We start from the raw sequence: 27,045 nt of genomic DNA on the forward strand, positions 1-27,045 counted from the left end.
TTTTTGAGACGGAGTCTGGCTCTGTCATCCAAGCTGGAGTGCAGTGATACAATCTTGGTTTACTGCAACCTCTGTCTCCCAGGTTCAAGCGATTCTCCTGCTTCAGCCTCCTGAGTAGCTGGGACTACGGGCTCACTCTGCCACGCCTGGGTAATTTTTTGTATTTGAGTAGAGATGGGGCTTCACCGTGTTGCCCAGGCTGGTCTCCAACTCCTGAGCTCAGGCAGTGCACCGCGTTGGCCCCCCAAAGTGCTGGGATTACAGGAGTGAGCCACCGTGCCAGGCCGGGGTTAGTTCTTAGCAGTCAAATTGTTGAATCAAATGCTTTTTGCATTTTCAGTGGATTAAAAATTTGAGCATGAGGCTAGATGTGGTGGCTCACACCTGTAATCCCAGCACTTTGGGAGACCAAGGCAAGTGGATCACCTGAGGTCAGAAGTTCGAGACGAGCCTGGCCAGCATGGTGAAACCCTGTCTCTACTAAAAATACAAAAATTAACCAAGTGTGGTGGTGGGCACCTGTAGTCCCAGCTACTTGGGAGGCTGAGGTGGAGGGATCGCTTCAACCCAGGAGGTGGAGGTTGCAGTGAGTCTACATGCCACTGCACTCCAGCCTGGGCGACAGATGCCATCTCAAAAACAACGACAACAACAACAACAACAAAAAAAAAAACCACTTCGGCATGAAAAACTTATAAAATAAGACAAATAACAAACTGGAAAAAATATTTGCGTACTACCTTTGGCAAAGAGCTAATTCCTTTAATTTGTAAAAGGCTTGGCCGACCATGCCTGGCTTGATATTCCCGAAGTGCTAGATATTGCCAAAGGCTCTTCAGGTGGTTGAACATTTTTATCAAAAGTGATGTTAGTGTTTGTTTTCCCACATCCTTACCAATAGAGTCTTTCTTTCTTTCTGGTTTTTTTTGAGATGAGGGTCTTGCTATGTTGACCAGGCTGGTCTCGAACTCCTGGCCTCAAGTGATCCTCCCATCTCGGCCTCCCAAAGTGCTAGGATTATAGGCATGAGCTACTGCACCTGGCACCCAGCACAGTATTTCAATGTTTTATTATTTTTGACAATCTAGTTGAGGGATAGTGATATATACCATTGTCATGGTGATTTGTATTTTTCTAGTTTTTAGTGAGGTTGAGTTTGTTTATTCATCTATTACTATTTTTTCCCCATAAACTGCCTATTCATATACGCTTTGTCATTTTTATTGTGAATCACAAAACTCAGGTGCCATTAAAGAAACACAATAGGTAAATTTGACTAACCAAAGCTCTTTTTATTGTTCCTGATTGATTTGTTCAAGCCCTTTATTTTATTTTTAAAAATATTTTATAATACGTTTTTTGAGATGGAGGGTCTCACCGTGCTGCCCGGGTTGGTCTTAAACTCCTTAGCTCAGGCAATTCTCCTCCCTCAGCCTCTCAAAGTGCTGGGGTTGCAGGTGTGAGCCACTGCCCCCAGCTGAGCCTTTTAGAAATTAAATAGTGCTTTGTCAGATTATGCAAATATTTTCTCTAGTTTGTCATTTTTCTTTTAGTTTTATAAGTTTTCCATGCTGAAGTTTTTAACCTTCAGCTAGTCAAATTTACCTATCGTGTTTCTTTATGACACCTCAGCTTTGTGTTTCATACTTAAAGGTCTTCCACATGTCAAGATGATGATGATGATTATTATTATTATTATTATTTTGAGATGGAGTTTTGCTCTTGTTGCCCAAGCTGGAGTGCAGTGGCACAATCTGGGCCCACTGCAACCTCCACCTCCTGGGTTCAAGTGGTTCTCCTGTCTGAGCCTCCTGAATAGCTGGGGATACAGGCCTGCACCACCACGCCCAGCTAACTTTTTATATTTTTAGTAGAAAGGGGTTTCACCATGTTAGCCAGGCTGGTCTTGACCTCCTGACCTCAGGTGATCCGCCCGCCTCGGCCTCCTAAAGTGCTGGGATTACAGGCATGAGCCCTGTGCCTGACCATGTCAAGATTATTAAAGGAAAAAAAAAGTCACCTATGTTTTCTTTTACTGTGCTGTGGTTTCATTTCTTTTCTCCTTGTATTTAAATCTCTGGTGCATCTGGAGTTGATTTGGGTAAAAGAAAAACACCCTTCAGCTATTATTAAGGTTCCCCAGAAGACCTAAAATTTGAGAGTCCTAAAGGATGTAAAGGATGCCTTCCCCCTTTTTTACTTTCACTTGAGAAGGCAGGCTGTTATTTTATGATAACTTCTTATTATGAATTGACTTTATTTATTTATTCTTTTATTTTTTTGAGATGGAGTTTCACTCTTGTTGCCCAGGCTGGAGTGCAGCGGTGCAATCTTGGCTCACTGCAACCTCTGCTTCCCAGGATCAAGTGATTCTCCTGCCTCAGCCTCCTGAGTAGCTGGGATTACAGTCATGCGCCACCATGCCTGGCTAATTTTGTATTTTTAGTAGAAATGGGGTTTTTCCATGTTGGCCAGGCTGATCTCGAACTCCCAACCTCAGGTGATCTGCCCACCTCAGCCTCCCAAAGTGCTAGGATTACAGGTGTAAGCCACCGAGCCCAGACATGAATTGACTTTATAATGTTAAAAACCACCGGGTGCGGTGGCTCACACCTGTAATCCTAGCACTTTGGGAGGCTGAGGTGGGTGGATCACCTGAGGTCAGGAATTCAAGACCAGCCTGGCCAGCATGGTGAAACCCCATCTTAAAAAAAAAAAAAAAAAAAAAAGTTAGAAACCACTAATGAATATTAAAGTATTAGATTACTCTAAATTCACTTTTAGTATTTTTTAAACATCCCTATTTTGTATTTTACACAGTTGGAATCTGTGCATATATTGAGTTTATGCCCTGGGTTTGTTTTTTGTTGTCAGTGGAAATGAAAGCCTAGGATTTATCCCTACTTCCCTGAAGATCCTGTGCCCCGGTTGGTATCTAACCTACACTTGACTAAAACTATTTTTCTTTTTTGATAGAGATAGGGCCTCACTATGTTGCCCAAGCTGTTCTAGAGCTCCTGGGCTCCAAAGTGTTAGGATTATAGGCGTAAAGCCCCATGCTAGGGCAAAATTGTTTTTCAAATTGTGTAAGTCCTGAAATCAGTTTAGTGAGTGATGGCCAGCATTTACAAAATGAAATAGAAAAGACTAGAAGCCACTGTTTTGGAGGCATGCAATTATTCAAATATGCATTTCCATGAAGCAGCCCATCTCACATAGCTGAACTTTTAAAAGCTATAGTATCTTCTTGCTGAAATGCCAATCTTCCATAAAGTGCTGAGAAGAGCCTAGAAAATCCATAGTGGGCAGGAGGAAGATCATGTCTAAATACTGTGGTTATTTCTGAAGTCATCTGAAGAAGCTTCTGCAGGCGAGGTCTAGAGAAGGTGTTTGGCCTTTGGGAAGCTTCAGAAAGCCAGAGAATTGCAGTGAAGAAGCCTGAAGATGCAAGAGTGAGTGAGAAGTGAGAGAGTGTGAGAGCAGCCCAGGCAAAAGCTTTAGAGAGGAAAGGTTGAATTTTTAAAGATAGTTAGGAAAGGCTGGGTGCAGTGGCTCACGCCTTTAATGCCAGCACTTTGGGAAGCCGAGGTGGGCAGATTACCTGAGCTCAAGAGTTTCTGACCAGTCTGGGCAACATGGTGAAACCCCATCTCTACTAAAAAAATACATACAAAAAGTTAGCTGAGCTACTCGGGAGGCTGAGGCAAGAGAATTGCTTGAATCTGGGAGGTGGAGGTTGCAGTGAGCCGAGATCATGCCGCTGTGCTCCAGGCTGGGCCACAAAGCAAGACTCTGTCTCAAAAAAAAAAAAGTTAGTTAGGAACAATAGAAGTTAGGTAACAGGGAGCAGGAAAAGAGCAGAAGAGCTTCCTCTTGCCCAGGTTTGCACCTGAGTCCAACCGGGTTGTCTTCTTCTCTGGCAGAATCCTTCTCTATGCCCAAGTTCCACATCAGCCCCACCAGAATGATCACGGAGGGAGATCAGCTCCACATTAAGTGCACCATTCAAGTGACTCACCTGGCTCAGGAGTTTCCAGAAATCATAATTCAGAAGGACAAGGCGATTGTGGCCAACAGCAAACACGGCAATGAGGCCGTGTACTCGGTCATGGCCACGGTGGAGCACAGTGGCAACTACACGTGCAAAGTGGAGTCCAGCCGCATAGCCAAGGTCAGCAGCATCGTCGTCAACATAACAGGTAGGACTGCTGCTGCGGGAGAGGGCTGGCATAAGGCGGGCTCAAGAAGCCACCCAGCTGCCATCCAGCATGGCGGAAGAGAGTTGATACATTTTCTGCCCCTGCTTATCTGAATGAATGTGCTCAGGTGGGGCTTTGGTGCTCATGGGAAGAAGTCAGTGCAGAGCGAGTTAACAGTCCACTGTGCTTGCTGAGGGTGGGGGCTCCGACACCAAATCTCAAACCTGCCACTCGCTGCTTCTGTGACCTTGGGTGAGTTGTTGAACATGCTGCAGCTCTGTGAGATGGTGATCATGGCAGCACTCACATTTTAGGACTGCTATAATGATTAAGTGAGAGCCTTGTACAGAGTAAGACTCTATGAATACTGGTTAATAATTCCTTACTCTGTTATATTTCTCTGTCCCCTGTGCCAAGCACAATGCTAAATCCCAGACATGGGTCCTACAACAGAGCCACAAATGAGAAAGCATTAGTAAACTCAAAAATAATCATAACATGGATGGGTATGGTGGCTCACACCTGTGATCCGGGGCCTTGGGAGGCCAAGGTGGGCAGATCATTTGAGGCCAGGACTTCAAGACCACGCTGGCCAATATGGTGAAACCCCATCTCTACTAAAAATACAAAAATTAGCTGGGTGTGGCAGCATGTATCCATAATCCCAGCTACTTAGGAGGCTAAGGCACAAGAATCGCTTGAACCGGGAGGTGGAGGCTGCGGTGAGCCAAGATCACGCCACTGCATTCCAGCCTGGGCAACAGAGTGAGAGTCTGTCTCAAAAAAAAAAAAAAAAAATGACAACGATTCCCCTTTGTTGAACACTGTATGATGGGTTTATCCGCATCTTTTTTTTCTTTTTTGAGACAAAGTCTCACTCTGTTGCCCAGGCGGGAGTACAGTGGTGTGATCTCAGCTCACTGCAACCTCTGCCTCCCAAGTTCAAGTGATTCTCCTGCCTTAGCCGCCTGTGTAGCTGGGATTACAGGTGCACGCCACCATGCCCTGCTCATGTTTTTTATTTTTAGTAGAGACAGGGTTTCACCATGCTGGCCAGGCTGGTCTCAAACTCCTAACCTCAAGTGATCTGCCTGCCTCAGCCTCCCAACTCCCAAAGTGCTGGGATTATAGGCGTGAGCCACTGTGCCTGGCCCAGGTTTATATATATTTTCATTTCATGCTCATAACAATTCTAGGAGATAGGCATAAGGGTGCCCACATTATGGATGTGGAAACTCAGACTGAGAGGTCAGATTGCAGGGTTACCAATGGGTAGAACAAGAATTACCCTCAGGCCTGTTTGGCTTTTAAATCCATGAGGTGGAGAATTCCCTCAGCCTCTTAACCTCCCTTACCTGGCTTTATTTCTCTCTAAAGTTCTTAGCACCAAAAATATACTCTACCTTTCTTGTTTATTGGGTATATGCAGCCACTAGAATGTAAGCTGCTGAGGGCAGGAACATTATCTATTCTGTTCAGTGCTATGCCCTTAACACCTAGAACAGTTTCTGGCACACAGTAGGGATTGAATACATATTTGTTGGATGAAAGAATGAGTGTTAGATGACAGTGTTTCAGGGGACAGAGAGAGTCAGCACTTCTCAGTTGTACCGTGAAGGTGTTCATGCATGTCTGCATTCATACGTTCATTCATTCATTTGTTCACTTATTTACTAAAAGCCTCCTATGTGTCAGGCATTGAGTGTGCAGTGTCAACCACAGTCCCCAGCACCACAGGTAGGCTGCCAACTACCCAACTGGGATATTGGCATATACGTTGGGTCCTACTGGTCTATAGTGTGTGCTAGCAGTGTAATTATTGATAATGACTTATATTTTGATGGCTCATGGTATTTTTTTACTGACACAATTTATATGATCTCATTAAAGAAAAGTACCAATCCAGCCAGGCGTGGTGGCTTACGCCTATAATCCCAGCACTTTGGGAGGCCGAGGCGGGTGGATCACGAGGTCAAGAGATCGAGACCATCCTGGTCAACATGGTGAAACCCTGCCTCTACTAAAAATACAAAACATTAGCTGGGCATGGTGGCGCGTGCCTGTAATCCCAGCTACTCAGGAGACTGAGGCAGGAGAATTGCCTGAACCCAGGAGGTGGAGGTTGCGGTGAGCCGAGATCGCGCCATTGCACTACAGCCTGGGTAACAAGAGCGAAACTCTGTCTCAAAAAAAAAAAAAAGAAAAGTACCAATCCAACACATATTGAGCACCTTCTGTGTGCTGGGCAACTTACTGGGCTCCCTAAGACCTGGTTTTACCTTTGAAGTATTCACAGACATAAATAGGCCAGTCTATAGCATTTTGTGGTAGAAGCCCAGATGGACTGAGACATTCTGTCTCAGAGACTTTCTCTGGATAACTTTCTCCAAGAGCCCTTTCCCTGATTCCCCAAGCCTAGGTTCAGTGTTTTTCTCATGGGCTCCGTCACAAACAACGCATCTGAATCAACCACTAAATCTAAGCGCTTTGAAGTCAGAGACTGTTTCTGATGCATTGCTGTCTCTCAATGCCTAGCAACGGGCCCACCACAGAGAGTGTGCAATAAATATTTGTGGGGTGAAATGAGCGAGTGAACAAATAAATGAGTGAATGCATGAATCATTATTTGCTGCATTACAAGATGCAAAACTTTTTTTTTTTTAAGAGGGAGTTTCACTCTTGTCACCCAGGCTGGAGTACAGTGGTGTGATCTTGGCTCACTGCAGCCTCTGCCTCCTGGGTTCAAGCAATGCTTCTGCCTCAGCCTCCCGAGTATCTGGGATTACTGGTGCCTGCCACCATGCCCGGCTTATTTTATAGTTTTAGTAGAGACAGAGTTTCACCATATTGTCCAGGCTGGTCTCGAACTCCTGACTTCAGGTGATCCACCCACCTCTGCCTCCCAAAGTGCTGGGATTACAGGCATGAGCCACTGCACCTGGCCACAAGTTGCAAAACTTTTCTAATCCTTCTCATTGAAATAAATTGGATTAACAAGAAAGGAAAACCTGCCATTGGAATCCTAGGCAAAGAATGATCCTTACTGGGGTGATCGTTAGGTATATGAGAAGCAAAGGAAAACTTTTTGCTGGAAGTTGGAAGTTGGTTCTTCCAACAGCACCTGAGCCAAGGGCCTCTCCAGGAAGGGGCTTTGTGGTGGTGGCCAGACACATCTCGCTCCATTCCCACTCACTGTTTTTCAGAACTGTTTTCCAAGCCCAAACTGGAATCTTCCTCCATACGTCTGGACCAGGGTCAGACACTGTCCCTATACTGCTCCATCCCAGGAATGCCTACAGCCAACTTTACCATCCTGAAGGAAGACACAGTTGTGTCACAGACTTCAAATTTCAGGAAGACAGTCTCAGAGTGGGACAGTGGGACGTATATCTGCACTGCAGGTATTGGCAAAGTAGTCAAGAAAAGCAACACGGTCCAGATAGTCGTGTGTGGTGAGTATATCAGCGCTGACTCAGAGGGCATCCGGGGCTGAATGGGAGAAAGGAAATTTATCTGCAGCCGCCACCCTGTCCGGTCTGATCAGACTCAGGCAGGGTAAGAACTAGAGGGAAAAAAAGGTAAAATCAAAAGGCTAAAGAAACAGGAGGTATTCCTGCTCAGAGTACTGATTCCCTGATGATGATGTGAGCTCTGACTTGCTAAGATTCTGGCAAGGTTCTGCCTGCTGGAGTGAGTACCCACCCAAAAGCTCAGGAAGGAAACACTGCTTAGCCAATGTTAAGCTTTTTTTTTTTTTTGAGACAGAATCTCACTCTGTCGCCCAGGCTAGAGTGCAGTGGCATGATCTCAGCTCACTGCAACCTCTGTCTCCTAGGTTCCTGCTCCAGGGTATCCTGCCTCAGCCTCCCAAGTAGCTGGGATTACAGGTGCCTGCCTGAATGTGTGTGCAAGACCTGGTTAAAATACAGGTTCTGATTCAGTATTTTAGGTCCAGATGGGGCCAGGTTCTGCATCTTTAACTTGCATTTTGGTGATGTGGATGCTATTGGTCTCTGGACCACACTCTGTGTGGCGAGATTCGAGATGATTCTAGATCTCCAGTCAAGTTGTCACTGTCACTATTATTGTTCAGTTTTGATCCTTTCATTTAACCTGTGGCTGTGTTTTATCCAGCTAAGATTTTATTATAGTTTCAACTGAACCTATTGTCAATACTCTAACCACCTAACTGAAAAGGCAGGCCAAGAAGTATTTAAAAATATATATATCGGCCGGGCACGGTGGCTCAATCCTGTAATTCCAGCACTTTGGGAGGCCAAGGCCGGCAGATCACCTGAGGTCAGAAGTTTGAGACCAGCCTGGCCAACATGGTGAAACCTCGTCTCTACTAAAAATACAAAAGTTAGCTGGGTGTCATGGTGCACATCTGTAATCCGACCTACTCAGGAGGCTGAGGCAGAGCCCCTTGAACCTGGGAGGCGGAGGTTGTGGTGAGCCAAGATTGCACTATTGCACTCTAGCCTGGGTGAAGAGCAAGACTTTGTCTCAAAAAAAAAAAAAAATATATATATATATATGTATATATACACACACACACACATATATGTGTGTGTGTAGATGTGTGTGTGTAGTTGTGTGTGTATGTACATATATATACATACACATATATATATATATATAGATCTCCTGGGCCAGGTGTGGTGGCTTATACTTATAATCTAGCACTTTGGGAGGCTGACATGGGAGGATCTCTTGAGTCCAGGAGTTCAAGACCAGCCTGGGCAACATAGTGAGACCCTGTCTCTACATAAAATAAAGAATTAGTCAGGTGTGGTGTGCACCTGCAGTCGCAGCTACTGGGGAGGCTGAAGTAGGAGGATTGCTTGATTCTGGGAGGTTGTAGTAAGCCCTGATTGCAGTATCGCACTCCAGCCTGGGTAACAGAGTGAGACCCTGTCTCAAATACACACACACACGTGCGCACACGCACACACACACACACACACACACTTTGTTTGGCTACTTGTTATATTTTTCCTATGCTTTCTGTGTCTTTGCTCAACACAAGAAAAGCATATGTATGTGTGCATGTGCATGTGAGCTATGGTAAAATATAAACGTATTTCTGGGGATATAATGTTTTCCTTGAATTTCTGTCATTCTCCATTTTGCTTATTGCCCTTCTCTTTCCCTTTCCCTTCTCACCACACACACACACAACACACACGCGTGCACACACGCACACACACACACAGCCTGTTAGTCTCATAAACGTCCTACAAGGCTAAATAAAGCAGGAAGGCATTTGAAATTACAGCAGGGACAGAAAGCAAAGCCCACGTTTTAGAGAAGGAACCTTTTGGGCTGGATGTTTTGCTTTTGCCTTCAGTGCCTTTAGGGTGGTTTCTCTCTCTCTTCTAGAAATGCTCTCCAGGCCGAGGATTTCTCATGACGCCCAGTTTGAGGTCATAAAAGGACAGACCATCGAAGTCAGTTGCCAGTCGATCAATGGAACTTTGCCTATTTCTTATCAGCTTTTTAAAAATACAGAAAGTTTGGAGAGTTGTACCAAGAGCTCAAATGACCCTGCGGTATTCAAAGACAACCCCACTGAAGATGTCAGATACTATTGTGCCGTGAATAATTGCCATTCCCATGACCGACTGTTAAGTGAGGTTCTGAGGGTGAAGGTGATAGGTAAGTTACTGTGCTATGAGAAGAAATCATGTTGACTTGGGGCATTTGTTAATATTTTTGAAGGTTTAGGGTTGCCCAAGTATTGTGGGGACAATGAGAGAAGTAAGGGGCCAGGCGCAGTGGCTCACACCTATAATCTCAGCAGTTTGGGAGGCTGAGGTGGGTGGATCACCTGAGGTCAGGAGTTCAAGACCAGTCTGACCAGCAAGCATGGTGAAACCTTGTCTCTACTAAAAGTAGAAAAATTAGCTGGGCATGGTGGCGGGTGCCTGTAATCCCAGCTACTTGAGAGGCTAAGGCAGGAGAATCGCTTGAACCCAGGAAGCGGAGGTTGCATGAGCCGAGATGCGCCATTGCACTCCAGCCTGGGCCACCAGAGCAGAACTCTGTCTGAAACAAAAAAAGAGAGAAGTAGGGGGTGCTTATGCAAAGTCCATATGCTAGATATGCACCAAAGCAGGGCCAAGGCCCAGTAAAGGAGGCTGGAAAATATCTGGGGCCAATTGATGGGGATAATGTAATCTCTTTCTAGAAGCTTTCAGTGAACTGCTGAAATATGAGAAGCATAAAAGTGTCCTGCAGCAGGAAGCCCTGAAGTTGTGCATTTGGGCTCCCTTAGCGCTTTCTCCTTTTCAGATACACTGTTCTGAGAATTGTAGATCAGGACTCTACTGTTGTGACCCCTAGCCAGGCAACTCTGTCTTGTGTGGAATCCGCAGCAATGAGAGCTATAGGCTGTGATCTCATGGGAACCGCTAACATTTGCCTGGGATTCTCATCATACACAAGAGAAATATACCATTGTCTTGGCGGTGGATAGTTTTTCTTAAGCCTCTCTCTCGTGCCTCTCAGAAGGCCTCAGGAGTGCCATTGCTTGTGTATCTTAGATACTTTGCATCCCGTTGTAAAAAGTTTAGTAAGTCATCCTCCTCTTCGTCCTTCTTGTTTAGTAACTATTTACACATGCTGCTCTGGATGTGAGTAGGAGGGAGGGATTCCTGCTTCTATTCATGTACGGTCTAATAGTGGCCATACCTTTTCAATTAACATTAACATAGGCCAGGTGCAGTAGCTCACACCTATAATCCTAGCGCTTTGGGAGGCTGAGGCAGGCGGATCACCTGAGGTCAGCAGTTCAAGACCAGCCTGGCCAACATGTTGAAACCCCCCATCTCTACTAAAAATACAAAAAATTAGCTGGGTGTGGTGGCAAGAACCTGTAATCCCAGCTACTCGAGAGGCTGAGGTACAAGAATCGTTTGAACCTGGGAGGCAGAGGTTGCAGTGAGCCGAGATCACGCCACTGCACTCCAGCCTGGGCGACAGAGTAAGACTCCATCTTAAAAAAAAAAAAAAGTTAACATTAACATAAACTAAGTACCTAATGCTGTGAGGCATACCAAAAAAAAAGAAGACATATTCTTTGTTTCAATGCTTTAATAAGAAACACAAGATCTCCTAATTAAAGATAGAAAAATATCTGAATCATAATACAAATGAACATAGAAAAAATGTTAGAGGTAATGTTTGGTTAATTGTCACATAAACTATATCCTTTATAGTGATGGCGATAGTAATTCAGGGTGTGTCAGACGTCATCTAACTTAAGTGGGAAACATTGTGAAAGAGCTGGGCTAGGACCCAGGGCTTAAGAATGCATGGGCAGAGATGGCTGAGGATGACTGAACATCTCCAGCAAACACATGAGCCAAAGCTTCCATGGGGCAATTTAAAAGACTGTGGGCGGCCAGGTGTGGTGGCTCACGCCTACAGTCCCAGCACTTTGGGAGGCCGAGTCAGGTAGGTCACTTGAGCCTAGGTGTTTGAGACTAGCCTGGCCAACATGGCAAACCCACACCCCTACTAAAAATACAAAAATTAGCTTGGCGTGGCGACAAGTGCCTGTAGCCCTAGCTACTTGGGTGGCTGAGGTGGGAGAATCGCTTGAACCCAGGAGGTGGAGGTTGCAGTGAGCCAAGATTGTGCCACTGCACTCCAGCCTGGGTGACAGAGTGAGACACTATCTCAAAAAAAAAAAAAAAAAAAAAAAAAAGACTGTGGTAAATCCGATGGCTGGAAACAAAGGTTGGAGGTTGGGAATGGAGAATCACTAGATATGAGCTGAAAACGTGGCTGAGCCCACGTGTGAAGGGCATCAAGTACCAGTCTTAGGAGTTGGGAATTGACCTGCATGCAGTGAAAAGCCGAAAGACGGAAGGAAGGACAGGATGCAAAGAGTTCTTGGAAAGATCCACCTGGTGACTGGGTCAGGGAGCAGGCATGGGGACTTCAGACCTCGTGGTAGTTAGAAGCTAATGCAGAAGCCCATGTGAAGCTGTTGGTTTTAACTGGGTCGATATGAGTGGCTGACATTTAGTGACTATGTGTCCAGCCCTGTGTGAAGTACTGTAGTAAATTGCTCCAATGAAAACTCACTATAACCACAGAAGACCAGTAACAGGATTGTTGTTGTTTTATCATGACGTGGCTGAGGCTTAGGGCAGAGAGCTGGTGGGTGATGGGACTGGGATTGGAGCCCACTGCTGCCCCAGGCCCAGTGCCTGGCTTCCTCCGTGGTCTCACCGCAGCCTGCACTCACAGCAGAGTGATTCGTAAGTCACAACACCATCTGCTGACCAGTCCTGATCTCTCACTAGAAGGAAAGTCTACTTGGGAAGACAATTTAGGATCCAAATTTTGGTAGTTGAGCATGAAGCTAGGAAAAGCAGATACAGAGGGTAGCCAAGTTCTGCTTGGATCTGCAGGGAGTGAGGCTGGCTGGGCTTCCAAGTGGAAATGCCCAGGTACTAAGGGAGACTTGGAGTTTGGGAAAGTAACCTGGACGGGAGCCATAGGTTTAGGGGTCGGTGGCTCAGAGACAGAAGCTGTGATTGCAGGTGAAATCACCCAAGAGGAGGGTGGGGATGGAAAACTCAGGACTGGATTTTGCAGAAAGCTTGTACTTCAGGGCAAAGCAAAGAATAACTAGTGAATAAGAGAAGGGTGCCAGGTAAGAAGGGAAGAGAATCAGAGTCATGAGGAAGCCCAGAAAAAGCTGAGTTCCACAGTAAGATCTGGGCAACAGTGAGCTGCAGAGAGGCCAAGGTTGGGAGCCTGGAGGAAGAGCATCCACCGCTGAATTTAATCTGCAGGGGACTGAGGGACATTGGCTGGGAGTCAGGTGACCTTCCCAGTTTCTTCCAAACTTGAGCTACAGTATGGTGTCACAAGATTGTGACTACACAAGAGTGCAGTCAGATTTCAGGGGTAACAAGAAAGTGGGAAATAAGGGTATCAAAGCATAAAGGAAAAAGGAGAAAAAATGGCCGATAGCTAGAGAAGGCAGTGGGTCAAGGTTGTCTGTGGCCTGGCACAGTAGCTCATGCCTGTAATCCCAGCGCTTTGGAAGGCCGAGATGGGCAAATCACTTGAGGTCAGGAGTTCAAGGCCAACATGGCAAAACCCCATCTCTAAAACAACAACAAAATCCAAAAAATTAGCCAGATGTGGTGGTGTATGCCTGTAATTCCAGCTACTTGGGAGGCTGTGGCAGGAAAATTGCTTGAACCCAGGTGGCAGAGGTTGCAGTGATCTGAGATCATACCACTGCACTCCAGCCTGGGTGATAAGAGTGAGATTCTGTCTCAGGAAAAAAAAAATCTGGAATAAGTGTCATGCATTTTTGTAAGCAGAGGGAGAGAAATCAACCACACTCACACACTTACGTACATACACAAAATAGACCCCAGCAGAACACTGAAGTTATTTATTTATTTATTTATTTATTTGAGACGGAGTCTCGTTCTGCCACCCAGGCTGGAATCAGTGGCGTGATCTTGGCTCACTGCAACCTCCGCCTCAAGTGATTCTTCTGCCCCAGCCTCCCGAGTAGCTGGGACTATAGGCACATGCCACCATGCCCGGCTAATTTTTGTATTTTTAGTAGAGCCAGGGTTTCATCATATTGGCCAGGCTGGTCTTGAACTCCTGATCTTGTGATCTGCCTGCCTTGGCCTCCCAAAATGCTGGGATTACAGGCGTGAGCCACCACACCCAGCCTGAAGTTAATCTTACAGCAAAGCCAAGTGTCCTGTAAGCCTTGAGGGGTAAATGAAGGGAGGTAGATGTCCTTTGTGTTGTGTTTAATCATCAAGTGAGAGCAGGAGGCGTCCGTTGCTTTGCTGCCCTTCTGCGCTAATAGGAGGAGGAAACATGAAGAACGTGGGATGCGAGGAGTGGCTGCAATGAAGGGCTCAATCCAAGTCCAGGTCACAGCCGGGAGGGAGCCGGCCCTGAGCAGTGGCTGTGTCCTGCTCCTCTTCCTCTGCTCTTCTTTGCTCAGTGTGAATCCTTTTCCTGCTTTTCAGCCCCGGTGGATGAGGTCCAGATTTCTATCCTGTCAAATAAGGTGGTGGAGTCTGGCGCAGACGTTGTGCTGCAGTGTGCCGTGAATGAAGGATCTGATCCCATCACCTATAGCTTTTACAGAGAAAAGGAGACCAAACCCTTCTACCAAAGAACCTTGAATGACACCCAGACATTTTGGACCAAGTTCAAGGCTAGTAAGGAGCAGGAGGGACAGTATTACTGCACAGCCTTCAACAGAGCCAATCAAGCCTCCAGTATCCCCAGAAGCAAAATATTGACAGTCACAGGTGAGTCGTGGTCTCCACAATGAGCTGCGCTGTGGGCTCCCAAGGGCGAGACAAGAAAACACACCCCTCGTAAGAGGGAGTTTGGGAGAGTTTAGCTCATGTGACTGAAGGCTGGGAGACCAATGTCCTCCAGGCTCTTGGTTGCAAGTGACGGAAATTCACTGGAATTAAGTAGAAAAGAGGAATTGATTATTATAAGGAATTGGGAGAATGTCACACTGTTCCAGTTACAAAGTCTTGGCAGACTCACCATGGAGTCACTTTGGGTCACACGTCCACCCACAGACCACCTGTGGCCAAAGGGATTGGGTCAGGCAGAACAGACATGGTTGGGGAGCCCACTTATATGGGTGGGGGTGGTTTTCTGCCCAGGAAGAGGGCTGAACACACACGCCAAAAAGGAGCCTACTCCACTTGAGCCCTGGAGCTGGTGACCAGCCTGGGCAATGTGGTAAAACCCCGTCTCTACAAAAAGTACAAAAATAGGCTGGGTGCAGTGGCTCACACCTGTAATCCCAGCTACTCAGGAGGCTGAGACATGAGAATCACTTGAACCCAGGAGGCAGAGGTTGCAGTGAGCAGAGATTATGCCACTGCACTCTAGCCTGGATGGCAGAGCAAGACTCTGCCTCAAAAATCAAACAAAAAATAGCCAAGTGTGGTGGTGTGCTCCTGTAGTCCCAGCTACCAGGAGGCTGAGGTGGGGGGATTGCTTGAGCCCAGGAAGTTGAGGCTGCAGTGAGCTGTGATCAGCCTCTAGCCTGGGTGACAGAGTGAGACCCTGTCTCAAAAAGAAAAAAAGTCTATTTCAGCAAAGCTAATTTGTTTCCTCTGTGAGGACCACAGCTGATCTCTATTTGTAGCAGAAACAATCACTTCTGCACCAGCTGTGAGTGCAGAGCCCCTCGGAGGTAGGTAGATGCTAAGGCAAGCTGCCTGTTACGAGAGCTGTGAAGTTCTGACTTTTGTTGCTTAAGCCTGATATTATTTCTTCCTGGCAGAGGAAGAGCCTGTATACCAAAAAAAAATTTTTTTGTTTGTTTTCAGTCGTTCTTGCCCCATGGAAGAAAGGACTTATTGCAATGGTTGTCATCGGAGTCATCATTGCTCTCTTAATCGTTGGGGCCAAATGTTATTTTCTGAGAAAATCCAAAGGTGAGCATAGTTCTTTCCTTCCATTCTGACTTGTCGTCCTTGCCAAGAAACCAGCCAGGGATTCGTGATGCTTTTCTGACCCCTGGATTCAGCTAGGCAAAAGTGAAAGCTATCACTTTCCTCGTTGGGCAAACCAGAAAAGATAAATTTTGGGGGAAATTGCATCTTCTTGTGGATAGAAGAAACCATTTCTGTAGATTTGCCCACACCTGGTCCTGTAATACACAGAGTGTATTACAAGTGTCTGGAGACACACATACATTCGCATAACACCCACATGTTACACACATTGAATGCTTCGTCATTAACCTGGCAGTTGTGCTGTGACTTCTACCCTGTGGTTGGGGTTAGCTAAGTAAGCCTGGCTGGGCAGTCAGGATCACCTGCTGATAACCAGGAATCAGAGTCAGCTGTCCAAGATTCAAGGAAAAGGGCATAGCATCAGTAAATTCTGCAAAAATTTTTTTTGTAGGATAAGGTAGGTTCTTTTGGAGCCTCTGGTCCTGCTGCCTAGGATGGGAGGGGCAGATGGGATGAGGAGGGGCCCTGGTTTTTGTCAGGAAAACTGCCACTCCTCAGGGAAGACAGAGCACCCCCTGGCATTAGCTAGCTTGAAGTTACAAGCACAGGGATTGATTTGGCCTTTACTTTTTGTAATTATCTGGAATCAGAGTGGTCAGGCATAGTAGCTCACACCTGTAATCCCAGCACTTTGGGAGGACAAGACGGGCAGATCGCTTGAGGTCAGGAGTTCAAGACTAGCCTGCACAATATGGTGAAACCCCATCTCTACTAAAAATACAAAAAATTGGCTGGACTGGTGACGGGCGCCTGTAATCCCAGCTACTCAGGAGGGTGAGGTAGGAGAATCACTTGAACCCAGGAGGCAGAGGTTGCAGTGAGCCCAGATCACACCACTGCACTCCAGCCTGGGTGACAGAGTGAGACTGTTTTGTGTGTGTGTGTGTGTGTGACATTTGGATAGCAGAAACTCTGTCTCAAGAAAAAGAAAAAAAGAGACAGAGAGCGAGCTGCCTGCTTACGGCTAATCTGGTTCTTGTATTATTGACTCTTTTCTATCACATTTCACTAATGAAAATCACTTCTGACTAAAATAGTCAAGATATCATGTTTCTGGGGAAATATCTTGGTATAAGACCAAGAGAATACCTGTTTCTTTTCTGTCTTTTGTAAAAGTGTGAATATATTTGGCTTTCTTTTTTCTCTTTTTCTGGGTATTCAATCTTCTGGAAAGTCAAATGTTGTTGAAAAGAGTGTTCCTTTACAGCTTACTAGGAGAAAAAGAAAAAGTGTTTTCTATTAGGTTGGTGCAAAAGTAATTGCCGTTTTGCCATTATAGTGGTACGGATGCGGGCACCGTAGACTGACTTTGGTTTTTCTTTTTCTTTTTTAAAGCCAAGCAGATGCCGGTGGAAATGTCCAGGTGAGTATATTTCTAAGAAGGGGGCGTCTGCTCTGTGAGCAGGGTGGACATGTCTGGAGGGAGATTCTGGTCATTAAGAAGTTTTCAGTAGCTCTTGGCAAACTCACAAAAATATAGGCCTTCCTTGGCTGTGAGGGGTGTGTGTGTGTGTGTGTGTGTGTGTGTGTGTGTGTGTGTGTATCTCAGTGGAAGACTGCCAATTGTCCTTTCATGGGAAGGCATGGCTTTTATTCTGAGATCACGTCCTTCCTAGATGATTATTTGTGAAATCTCCTTTTCCTTATGAAGTTATAAATGTAGTAGATAACATTTTTTAAATTTGGCAAAATAGGGGCTTTTAAGAAATGGTTTTACTATCTTTACTGTTCTTGAAATCCCAAATCCAAAAGTATGGAAATGGTTGCTGTGTTCTGGGGAGAAACAGTAGCACAGGACAAGGAATTCAGGGGCTTGGGAGTGGGCTGTGAAGCCCTTCTGCTGTTCATGTGCCCTTTGGTCCTGATGCTTACTTTAATGGCAAAAAGTTTTATCACGGCCAAGCATGGTGGCTCATGCCTATAATCCCAGCACTTTGGGAGGCTGAAGTGGGCAGATCACCTGAGGTCAGGAGTTCAAGACCAGCCTGGCCAACATGGCGAAACCCCATCTCTACCAAAAATATAAAAATTAGCCAGGTGTGGTGGTGCATGCCTGTAATCCCAGCTCAGGAGGCTGAGGCATGAGAATTGCTTCAAACCGGGAGGCAGAGGCTGCAGAGAGCCGAGACTGCACCACTGCACTCTAGCCTGGACAACAGAGTGAGACTCTGTCTCAAAAAAAAAAAAAAAAAAAGTTTTTTCACATAATCCTTGGAGCTGCAAAAAAAATAGTTTTCCAAATGAGACAGTGAAGTTTTCCTTACCTTGGAAAACTCTTCCTGGTTTTCTCATGATCTTCCCTTGATTACATTGTTGGTTTGGGGTTAGAACAACATATATATATTGTTTTCCCTTTTTATATTTGATTTTAAGGCCAGCAATACCACTTCTGAACTCCAACAACGAGAAAATGTCAGATCCCAGCATGGAAGCTAACAGTCATTACGGTAAAGTCGCGGTCTTCTGCCATTGCTAATTTTCCCCAACTTGCTACATGCTTCCTTAGCCACCTCAATAGCAGAATCTGTGAGTAGTGGGATTAAAGTTGGAAGAGAAACCCTGGCTTCACCGGGACTATGTCATCCCATCAGCCACTGGGCAGTGAGCTTGTAAAACAGAAGCTTAAAAGGAAAGGTAGCACATTTTATTCTAACTTCGACACCGTCTAAATTTCCTGTAGATGAAAGATAGAGAATAATCATCATGCCTTGTTACCATCAAAGACTTTGAATATTGCTCCAACGCAATAGTATAATTCTCCATTTGCTAGACAGAGACCAGATATTGAAATAAAACATTGGCAAAACATCTTCTCAGATGGAATTATTACAAGCACAAGACAGTTTTACTTCAAATTTGCCACAAAGGGAAACTAATTTCAATATTCTTTTAGTAGAGGCATAAAAAGAAAGTGCTCCAATTAAGAAATATCTGGTTCTAAGGCTCATCACTAGCTTCAGGTTCAGCTCAGCAGAATGTTCTTAATCCCATTAGGTTAGTAAGAAAATTGCTCAAGCATTTCAGCAAGGATGCTACTTACTTCCCAGAGGGGGCTGTAATACATCACACAATAGGTTCTGTCCCAGACCAAATTTGGACCACTCTTCTTCATTTATTTTATTTTATTTTATTTCTTTTCTTTTCTTCTTTCCTTTTCCTCCTTCCCTTTCTTCCCCTTCCTTCCTTCCCTCCTTTCCTCCTTCATTCCTTTTCTTTCTTTTTCTTTCTTTCTTTCTTTCTTTCTTTCTTTCTTTCTTTCTTTCTTTCTTTCTTTCTTGTTTCTTTGTTTCTTTCTTTCCTTCTCTTTCTTTCTTTCTTTCTTTCTTTTCTTTCTTTCTTTCTCTCTCTCTTTCTCTCTCTTTCCTTCCTTTCCTTCCTCCCTTCCTCTTTCTCTGTCTCTCCTTCCTTCTTTTCTTTTCTTTCTTTCTTCTCCTCCCAGGCTCAGGCGATCCTCCCATCTCAGCCTCCCGAGTAGCTGGGATCACCAGCATGCGCCACCATGCCCAGCTACTTTTTATTTTTTGTAGAGGCAGCATCTCCCTATGTTGCCCATGCTGGTTTTAGACTCCTGGGCTCAAGCAATCCTTCTGCCTTGGCCTCCAAAAGTGCTGGGATTACAGGTGTGAGCCACTGCTCCTGGTCACTTTTCTTTCTTTATCAGCAGATTTGGTTATAGAATGCTCATGTTCTTTTCTAATTGTATAAGTGTCCCACAAATTAAGAAATTTGTAGGATAAATTTTTACAGAGACATATTTTGCTTGAGAAACATGTTTTAAGAATTTAGTATTTCAGGCTGGGTGCAGTGGCTCACACCTGTAATCCTAGCACTTTGGGAGGCTGAGGTAGGTGGGATCACCTGAGGTCAGAAGTTCGAGACGAGCCTGGCCAACATGGTGAAACCCCCATCTCTACTAAAAATAGAAAAAGAAAAAAAAAGAATTGAGTAATTTGTATGGTACTGAATCATAAACTTTAAAAAAGGAAAATAAAATATTTGTGGTAATAAAAGTAATGTGCTAATAAAAAGAAAACAGCAAATACATTGTTAAGAAACTATTCTAGGCCAGGCACGGTGGCTCATGACTGTAATCCCAGCACTTTGGGAGGCCGAGGTAGGTGGATCACTTGAGGTCAGGAGTTCAAGACCATCCTGGCCAACATTGTGAAACCCCATCTCTACTAAAAATGCAAAAAATTAGCCAGGCATGGTGAGGCATGCCTGTAATCCCAGCTACTCCAGAGGCTGAGGCAGGAGAATTGCTTGAACCCAGGAGGCAGAGGTTGCAGTGACCTGAGATCAAGCCGTTGCACTCCAGCCTGGGCAACAAGAGTGAAACTCCATCTTAAAAAAAAAAAAAGAAACTGTATTCAGGCCAGGCATGGTAGTTCATGCCTATAATCCCAGCTCTTTGGGAGGCTGAGGTGGGAGGATCACTTGAGGCCAGAAGCTTGAGACTAGCTTGGGCAACAAAGTAAGACCCTGTCTCTAAAAAAAAAAAAAAAGGTAACTATTTATCAAAAATTAATCTACTGCTACAGAGAAAATAATACCTTTTTGGCATAAGGGGCTTCTGTTGATTTGTATTATTTATATATAACATTTAACTAAATTAAATGTTGATATACGTTTATATAAAAATAGGACTTTTCTTCTAATTTCCAAATATTCCAATTCTTATTATATCATCTCTGCATAGATTATTTCAATTTATAAATATATTTTAGTAATCATGATAGTAAAATTCAAATACATGATGGAAAGCCATGTGTTCAAGAATACTATTTGTGACTTTTGTATGAATTATTTTTAATAAAGGGCAACTTAATAACAAAGATAAAAATGGCTTTTGTCCATGCCCACTGAGATGACAACCTGGAGATCCTGCTGTTTCTTTCTCCAGCTAGACACGGTTAGTTAACTAGTGTCCTTCATGTTTCTGAGTCCTGGCTGGTCCCTTCCAGAATTTCTCGTGAACTTGCTCACATTGAACAATTGTGAATTCCAAATAGTTCACAAACGGAAGTGCCCCTGCCATGGGATGGTAGACACCCCACCCATGTTAGAAAAAGACCATACAGGCCGGGTGCAGTAGCTTACACCTGTAAATCCCAGCACTTGGGGAGGTCAAGGCAGGCAGATCACATGAGGTCAGGAGTTTGAGACCAGCCTGGCCAACCTAGTGAAACTCCATCTCTACTAAAAATACAAAAATTAGCTGGGCGTGGTGATGGGTGCCTATAATCCCAGCTACCCAGGAGGCTGAGGCAGGAGAATCACTGGAACCCAGGAGGGGAGGCTGCAGTGAGCCGAGATCACACCACTGTACTCCAGCCAGGGTGACAGCGAGAGGAATCATCTCAAAAAAAAAATAAATAAATAAAAGAAAGAAAGAAAGAAAAAGAAAAAGAAAAAGACTACACAGCAGGTCAAATGGAGCCCACAGGGGGACCAACGAGGGGACCCAGGACCCAGAGACAATGCTGGTTGTCACTACACTGAAGAAATCAGGCTTGATTTTGATAGGGACATTGAGTTTTTAAAAGGTTATAGAAAACTAGAGTTTCCCTTGTCACTCATGGTAATTGTTATTTTTCACCTAGGTCACAAAGATGATGTTGGAAACCATGCAATGAAACCAATAAATGATAATAAAGGTAATTATCTAATTATGTGTTTTTATTAGAACCAACTTTTACATTAAAAAAAAAGACTCAAAGGAAAAGAAAATTAAAACTTGAAGACCTGTGGATAATTTCCCACCTGTCTTAATGACCCTGTACCCAGCCCATGTGTCAATGGAGGTGTCTAGTTGCCTTCCCCAGAGATGCTGTCTAGTGTCCTCAGTGGGAAAGTCGCCTAAATCAAAGTAGGGAAGAACTGGGTTATGCCCCCAAAACAACTTCCTGACTCATAATAGGCTACTGAGTAAGGCAGTGGGGCCTCTTTTCTCTTGGGTATTGAGGTGGAGATTTTTAAAGACGATGGACAATTAATTGCCAGCTTCTGCTTGCAGCACTGAGGGATTGGACTAAATCATTTTTCAAAATTCCCTTCGGCTCTGGGCTGCTGTCATGGGAGCCAAGGCTCCTAATAAAGAGAAAGGATCTGTTAAGACCTCTTTCTTTCTTTCTTTTTTTTTTTTTTTTTTTTTTTTTTTTTGAGATGAAGCCTCGCTGTCACCCAGGCTGGAGTACAGTGGCATGATCTCAGCTCACTGCAATCTCCACCTCCTGGGTTCAAGCCATTATCATGCCTCAGCCTCCCAAGTAGCTAGGATTACAGGTGTGTGCCACCATGCCCACCTAATTTTTGTATTTTTAGTAGAGACTTTCACCATGTTGGTCAGGCTAATCTCGAACTCCTGACCTCAGGTGATCTGCCCACCTCAGCCTCCCAAAGTGCTGGGATTACAGGCATAAGCCACCGCACCCAGCCTGAAATGTATCCTTGATTGCAGAATCATTGTTTTAGTAGCTGATGAGAATCACTATTCTTTAGGGCTTTAAAAACAAAACTAATGTTAGTTTTGACTTGAAGACAAACATCTTTCCTACCTTTCACCATAGTACCCTGAGCAATTTCGTTCACTTGTATGCCTCATACTCTCCAAGTATTTTTAGGCTAGTGATCCCCTTTCCCCATTTCCTGAGACCCTCTCAGTCTTGGAGGTAGCTTTGTTTGCCTGTGGCTATGGAGAAGGCTTCCAGCATCTTGAGTGAGACTGAACTAGGAGAATGACTGTGGCTGATACTGGGCTGTTTCCTGTCTCTACTGACCTGTTCCAAGTCCCCACATTGTAGAAACAAGGACGTAGGCTAGAGGGTCCCTCCACATCCTGATAATAGTCAGGGAGGAGGCCGTGGGCCCCGAGGCCCTGTCTCTGCCTCCGGGACCAGTGTGGGATGTGTACTCCCTTCACCATCCAGAATGGAATTAAGCCTGTGTCTGGCCACCCCCTCAAAATACAGAATACTTTAATAACTTGAATGAAAATCTGGCAGCCGCAGTGGCTCATGCCTGTAATCTCAGCACTTTGGGAGGCTGAGGTGGGTGGATCACTTGAGGTCAGGCATTTAAAACCAGCCTGGCCAACGTGGTGAAACTATATCTCTACTAAAAATATAAAAATTAGTGGGGCGTGATGGTGAGCACCTGCAATCCCAGCTACTCAGGAGGCTGAGGCAGGAGAAACACTTGAACTCTGGAGGTGTTTGCACCACTGCACTCCAGCCTGGGCAACAGAGTGCTACTCCATCTCATAAACAACGTCTCTACTTCTGTGATCTGAGGTTCCCGCAGAGATTCCGTCTAAACAAAAGATGTTGTGGTTTCTTTGAGCAGAGCCTCGGAACTCAGATGTGCAGTACACGGAAGTGCAAGTGTCCTCAGCTGAGCCTCACAAAGGTAAGTGCCTGTCACTCGACTGAGTCCCCAGTCATTGCCCTTGGCTTGGGTTTAAACCCCAAGGTAGAGGTGCTGTGCTCAGTGGGAAAAGTCTATACACCCTGAGTTGCTCCAGAGGAAGGTGATCAGCAGACCTACTGGCCTGCCTAAGACAGGAAGGAGAAAAGGCCCTCGCTCTGGCTCTGAGCTGTAGAATTTCAGTAATTTCAAAGAAAAAAAATATGGCTGGGCCCGGTGGCTCATGCCTGTAATCCTAGAACTTTGGGAGGCTGAGGTGGGCGGATCATGAGGTCAGGAGTTCGAGACCAGCCTGACCAACATGGTGAAACCCGATCTCTAATAAAAATAAAAAATTAGCCGGATGTGGTGGCATATGCCTGTAATCCCAGCTACTCAGGAGGCTGAGGCAGGAGAATTGCTTGAACCTGGTAGGCAGAGGTTGTAGTGAGCCAAGATCATGCCACTACACTCTAGCCTGGGCGACAGAGCAAGACTTCATCTCAACAAAAGAAGAAAAGGGAAAAAAAAATTATATATATATATATATGTGTATATATATGTATATATATATAAACAGAGTCTCTCTCTGTTGCCCAGGCTAGCAGTGGTGCGAGCTCAGCTCACTGCAACCTCTGCCTCCAGGGTTCAAGCCATTCTGCCCCAGCCTCCAGAGTAGCTGGGATTACAGGTATGCGCCACCACAGCCAGCTAATTTTTTTTGTTCGTTTGTATTTTTAGTAGAAATGGGGTTTCATCATGTTGGCCAGGCTGTACTCGAACTCCTGACCTCAAGTGATCCACCCACCTTGGCCTCCCAAAGTGCTGGGATTATAGGTGTGAGGCACCACACCCGGCCTCAATAATTTAAAAAATTAATTAAAGAAAAACAGAGACAGGTTTTCGCCATGTTACCCAGGCTGGTCTCAAACTCCTGGGCTCAAGCGATCTGCCCACCTTGGTCTCCCAAAGTGCTGGGATTATAGGCGGAAGTCACCACACCCAGCCAATTTTCGGTAATTATTAGTTAGGGTACTAATAATAATAGGTAAGATTTATTGAGCACTTACTAAGTGCCAGGCAATTAGGACGTACTGGGCAATTTGTCCCTTCTAGAGGTAGACCCCTTGCCCAAACCCATTGAGTTCCTAAAGTTGCCTGTGCAGATCGAATGTGTGTAAATCAAACGCATATTTCAAGGTATCGAGTGCTTTGCCATTTAGAGGGACACTTAGGCAAAGGCTTTTAAAAGCACAAACTCCCTGTCCGTGTGAGCAGTGGCACTGATTTTACACCCCGGGTTTTGTTTCCATGTATGTGGTTCTCTCAAGGGCAGGCTGGCCTGGAAGTCCCTATCTCTGGTTCTGTGCCAGGGAAATGGATGCACAGTGGGCTGGTTCATAGCAAATGCTAGAACATCAATCTCATTTGCTTTGGGCACCATAAAAAACATACATCTCCCAGCCAGGCGCAGTGGCTCATACCTGTAATCTCGGTTCTTCAGGTGGCCAAGGCAGAAGGATCACTTGAGGCCAGGAGTTCGAGACCAGGCTGGCCAACATGGTGAAACCCCATTTCTACCAAAAATACAAAAATTAGCTGGGCATGATGGCACATGCCTGTAATCAAAGCTACTGGGGAGGCTAATGCAGAAGAATCACTTGAACCCGGGAGGCAGAGGTCGCAGTGAGCCGAGATTGCACCACTGCACTCCAGCCTGGGTGGCAGAGCAAGACTCAGTCTAAAAAAATTTTTAAAATGCATCCCCTAATCCTCCTCCTCCTTTGCTCACCTGGATTGGGCAGTACACAGTCCCGGGATTACTGCATGCTCAAAGGAAACAGTGGCTCCTGCACGCTCAAAGGAAACAGTCTCAGAACCTTCCTGCCCAGCTGGGAAGCTCCCTGGGATCATTGCCATCTATCTCCCCTCCTCTGAGGCTAATGCCAGGCTGCATCCACCTAGCCAGGCAGCCTGGGGCAGTTTTCCAGACTGTGCAGGCTGTGCGCTGTTTTCTAGGCCGAGCCAGCCACTAGCCAGACCACATGGCAATGGGGTTCTGAAATCACCCCTTGCTCCATGATCTGGGAGGAGTCTTGGGTTCCTCCCTTTCTTCTTTTTGAGCCTGGGCTGAGTGCCTTGTCAGCAGCAGCATGCACAAAACTTTCCTTATAGGGACGTCCCGTAGAGCCTCTGTGCTGTGTGCCGCACCAGTGGGGCACATTCCCACAGCTACCCACAGAATGGGCCTGGGGGGTGTGTGCTACCCAATCTGCACAACTCACTTCTGAGTCTAGACTGGACCTGAGGGGTGGGGAACACGCCAGGCCTGAAGCTCTCTTCCTTTTTTTTTTTAAGATCAAGTGTTGCTTTTGTCGCCCAGGCTGGAGTGCGATGGCGTAATTTCAGCCCACTGTGACCTTAACCTCCTGGGTCCAAGCAATTCTCCTGCCTCAGCCTTCTGAGTAGCTGGGATTACAGGTGCCCACTACCACGCCCAGCTAATTTTTGTATTTTTATCAGAGACAGGGTTTCACCATGTTGACCAGGCTGGTCTCCAACTTCTGACCTCAGGTGATCCACCCGCCTTGGCCTCCCAAAGTGCTGGGATTCCAGGCATGAGCCACCGAGCCAGGGCTCTTTGTCTTTATTTCATTGTAAAGTGGTTCACTTGTTGAGATAACAAATTGTGATTAAGGTCCATGATGGACCAGCCACTGAGCAGGCATAAAATGTGACACCTTTTCTGGCTTGGGTGGCCCAAGGAGGCCTCTTTGAGGAGTGACATTTAAGCAGGGCCAGAGGGGTGCAAAGAAGGCAGCCCAACCAGGAGGGAGGGGTGGGCAGCCTCAGGAAATAGGAAGGGCAGTGTGAGGTGGCTCAGAGCTTGACTCAACCGAGATTGGAAAGGAGACCCTTGCGCCTGCAGAGTGAGCAGGACAGAAAGCAGGCAAAGGAAGCTGGGGGGGGTTCAGGGTCTCTGAGGATTTCTTTGCATTCTATTCTAAATGGATTAGAGAACCTTTGGAAGGATTTACACAGAGAAGTAACAGCTTTCAACTTTCTTCTTTAAAAAATATCCTTGGTCAGGCACGGTGGCTAAGGTCTGTAATCCCAGCACTTTGGGAAGCTGAGGTGGGTGGATCACCTGAGGTCTGGAGTTCAAGACAAGCCTGGCCAACATGGTGAAACCCTGTCTTTACTAAAAATACAAAAATTAACCAGGTGTGGTGGCATGTGCCTGTAATCCTGGCTACCTGGGAGGCTGAGGCAAGAGAATTGCTCGAACCCAGGAGGTGGAAGTTGCAGGGAGCTGAGATTGCACCACTGCACTCCAGCATGGACGATAGAGTGAGACTCCATCTCACACACACACACAAAAAAGTCCTCATGGCTGGCATGGAAAACAGATTGAAGGAGGGCAGGAACGGAAACAGAGAGATGAGTATGTTATTGCCAGGCAAGAGGGATGGGCAGCCACAGTGCTGGCAATGCATGGATTCTATTCTAGATCTATCTTGGAGGCAGATGGTAGCAGCAGGTGAAGAACTGAACGGCCAGGATGGGAGACCTCATTACTGCCTGCTGCGTGTGTGTGCGTGTGTGTGTGTGTGTGTGNGCGTGTGTGTGTGTGTGCGTGTGTGTGTGTGTGTGTGTGTGTGTGGCGGGCTCTCACTCTGTTGCCCAGGATGGAGTGCGGTGGCACGATCTTGACTCACTGCAACCTCCACCTCCCAGATTCAACCAATCCTCGTGCCTCAGCCCCCCGAGTAGCTGGGATTGCAAGTGCCCATCACCATGCCCGGCTAATTTTGTGTTTTTAGTAGAAACAGGGTTTTATCATGTTGGCCAGGCTGTCTCAAACTCTTAAACTTCAGTGATCTGCCCACCTC

The 27,045-nt window shown here is 45.8% G+C and overlaps 1 protein-coding gene across 4 annotated transcripts in view; it reads left to right on the plus strand.

Moving 5' to 3' along the window:
• Window positions 1-27,045, plus strand: part of PECAM1 (platelet and endothelial cell adhesion molecule 1) — an 84,509-nt gene that overhangs the window by 34,619 nt on the left and 22,845 nt on the right. For all 4 annotated transcript variants that reach the window (XM_037734649.1, XM_017517863.2, XM_037734648.1 and 1 more), the window contains 9 exons: window positions 3,924-4,199; window positions 7,403-7,651; window positions 9,582-9,857; window positions 14,225-14,512; window positions 15,560-15,667; window positions 17,084-17,111; window positions 18,122-18,195; window positions 21,352-21,405; window positions 23,093-23,155. In XM_037734649.1, coding sequence (XP_037590577.1) covers window positions 3,924-4,199; window positions 7,403-7,651; window positions 9,582-9,857; window positions 14,225-14,512; window positions 15,560-15,667; window positions 17,084-17,111; window positions 18,122-18,195; window positions 21,352-21,405; window positions 23,093-23,155 — 1,416 coding nt within the window. The remainder of the gene's footprint in view (window positions 1-3,923; window positions 4,200-7,402; window positions 7,652-9,581; window positions 9,858-14,224; window positions 14,513-15,559; window positions 15,668-17,083; window positions 17,112-18,121; window positions 18,196-21,351; window positions 21,406-23,092; window positions 23,156-27,045) is intronic.

This window comes from Cebus imitator, unplaced genomic scaffold (assembly GCF_001604975.1).
Source record: "Cebus imitator isolate Cc_AM_T3 unplaced genomic scaffold, Cebus_imitator-1.0 Scaffold650, whole genome shotgun sequence".
In the NCBI taxonomy this organism is placed as follows: Eukaryota; Metazoa; Chordata; class Mammalia; order Primates; family Cebidae; genus Cebus; species Cebus imitator.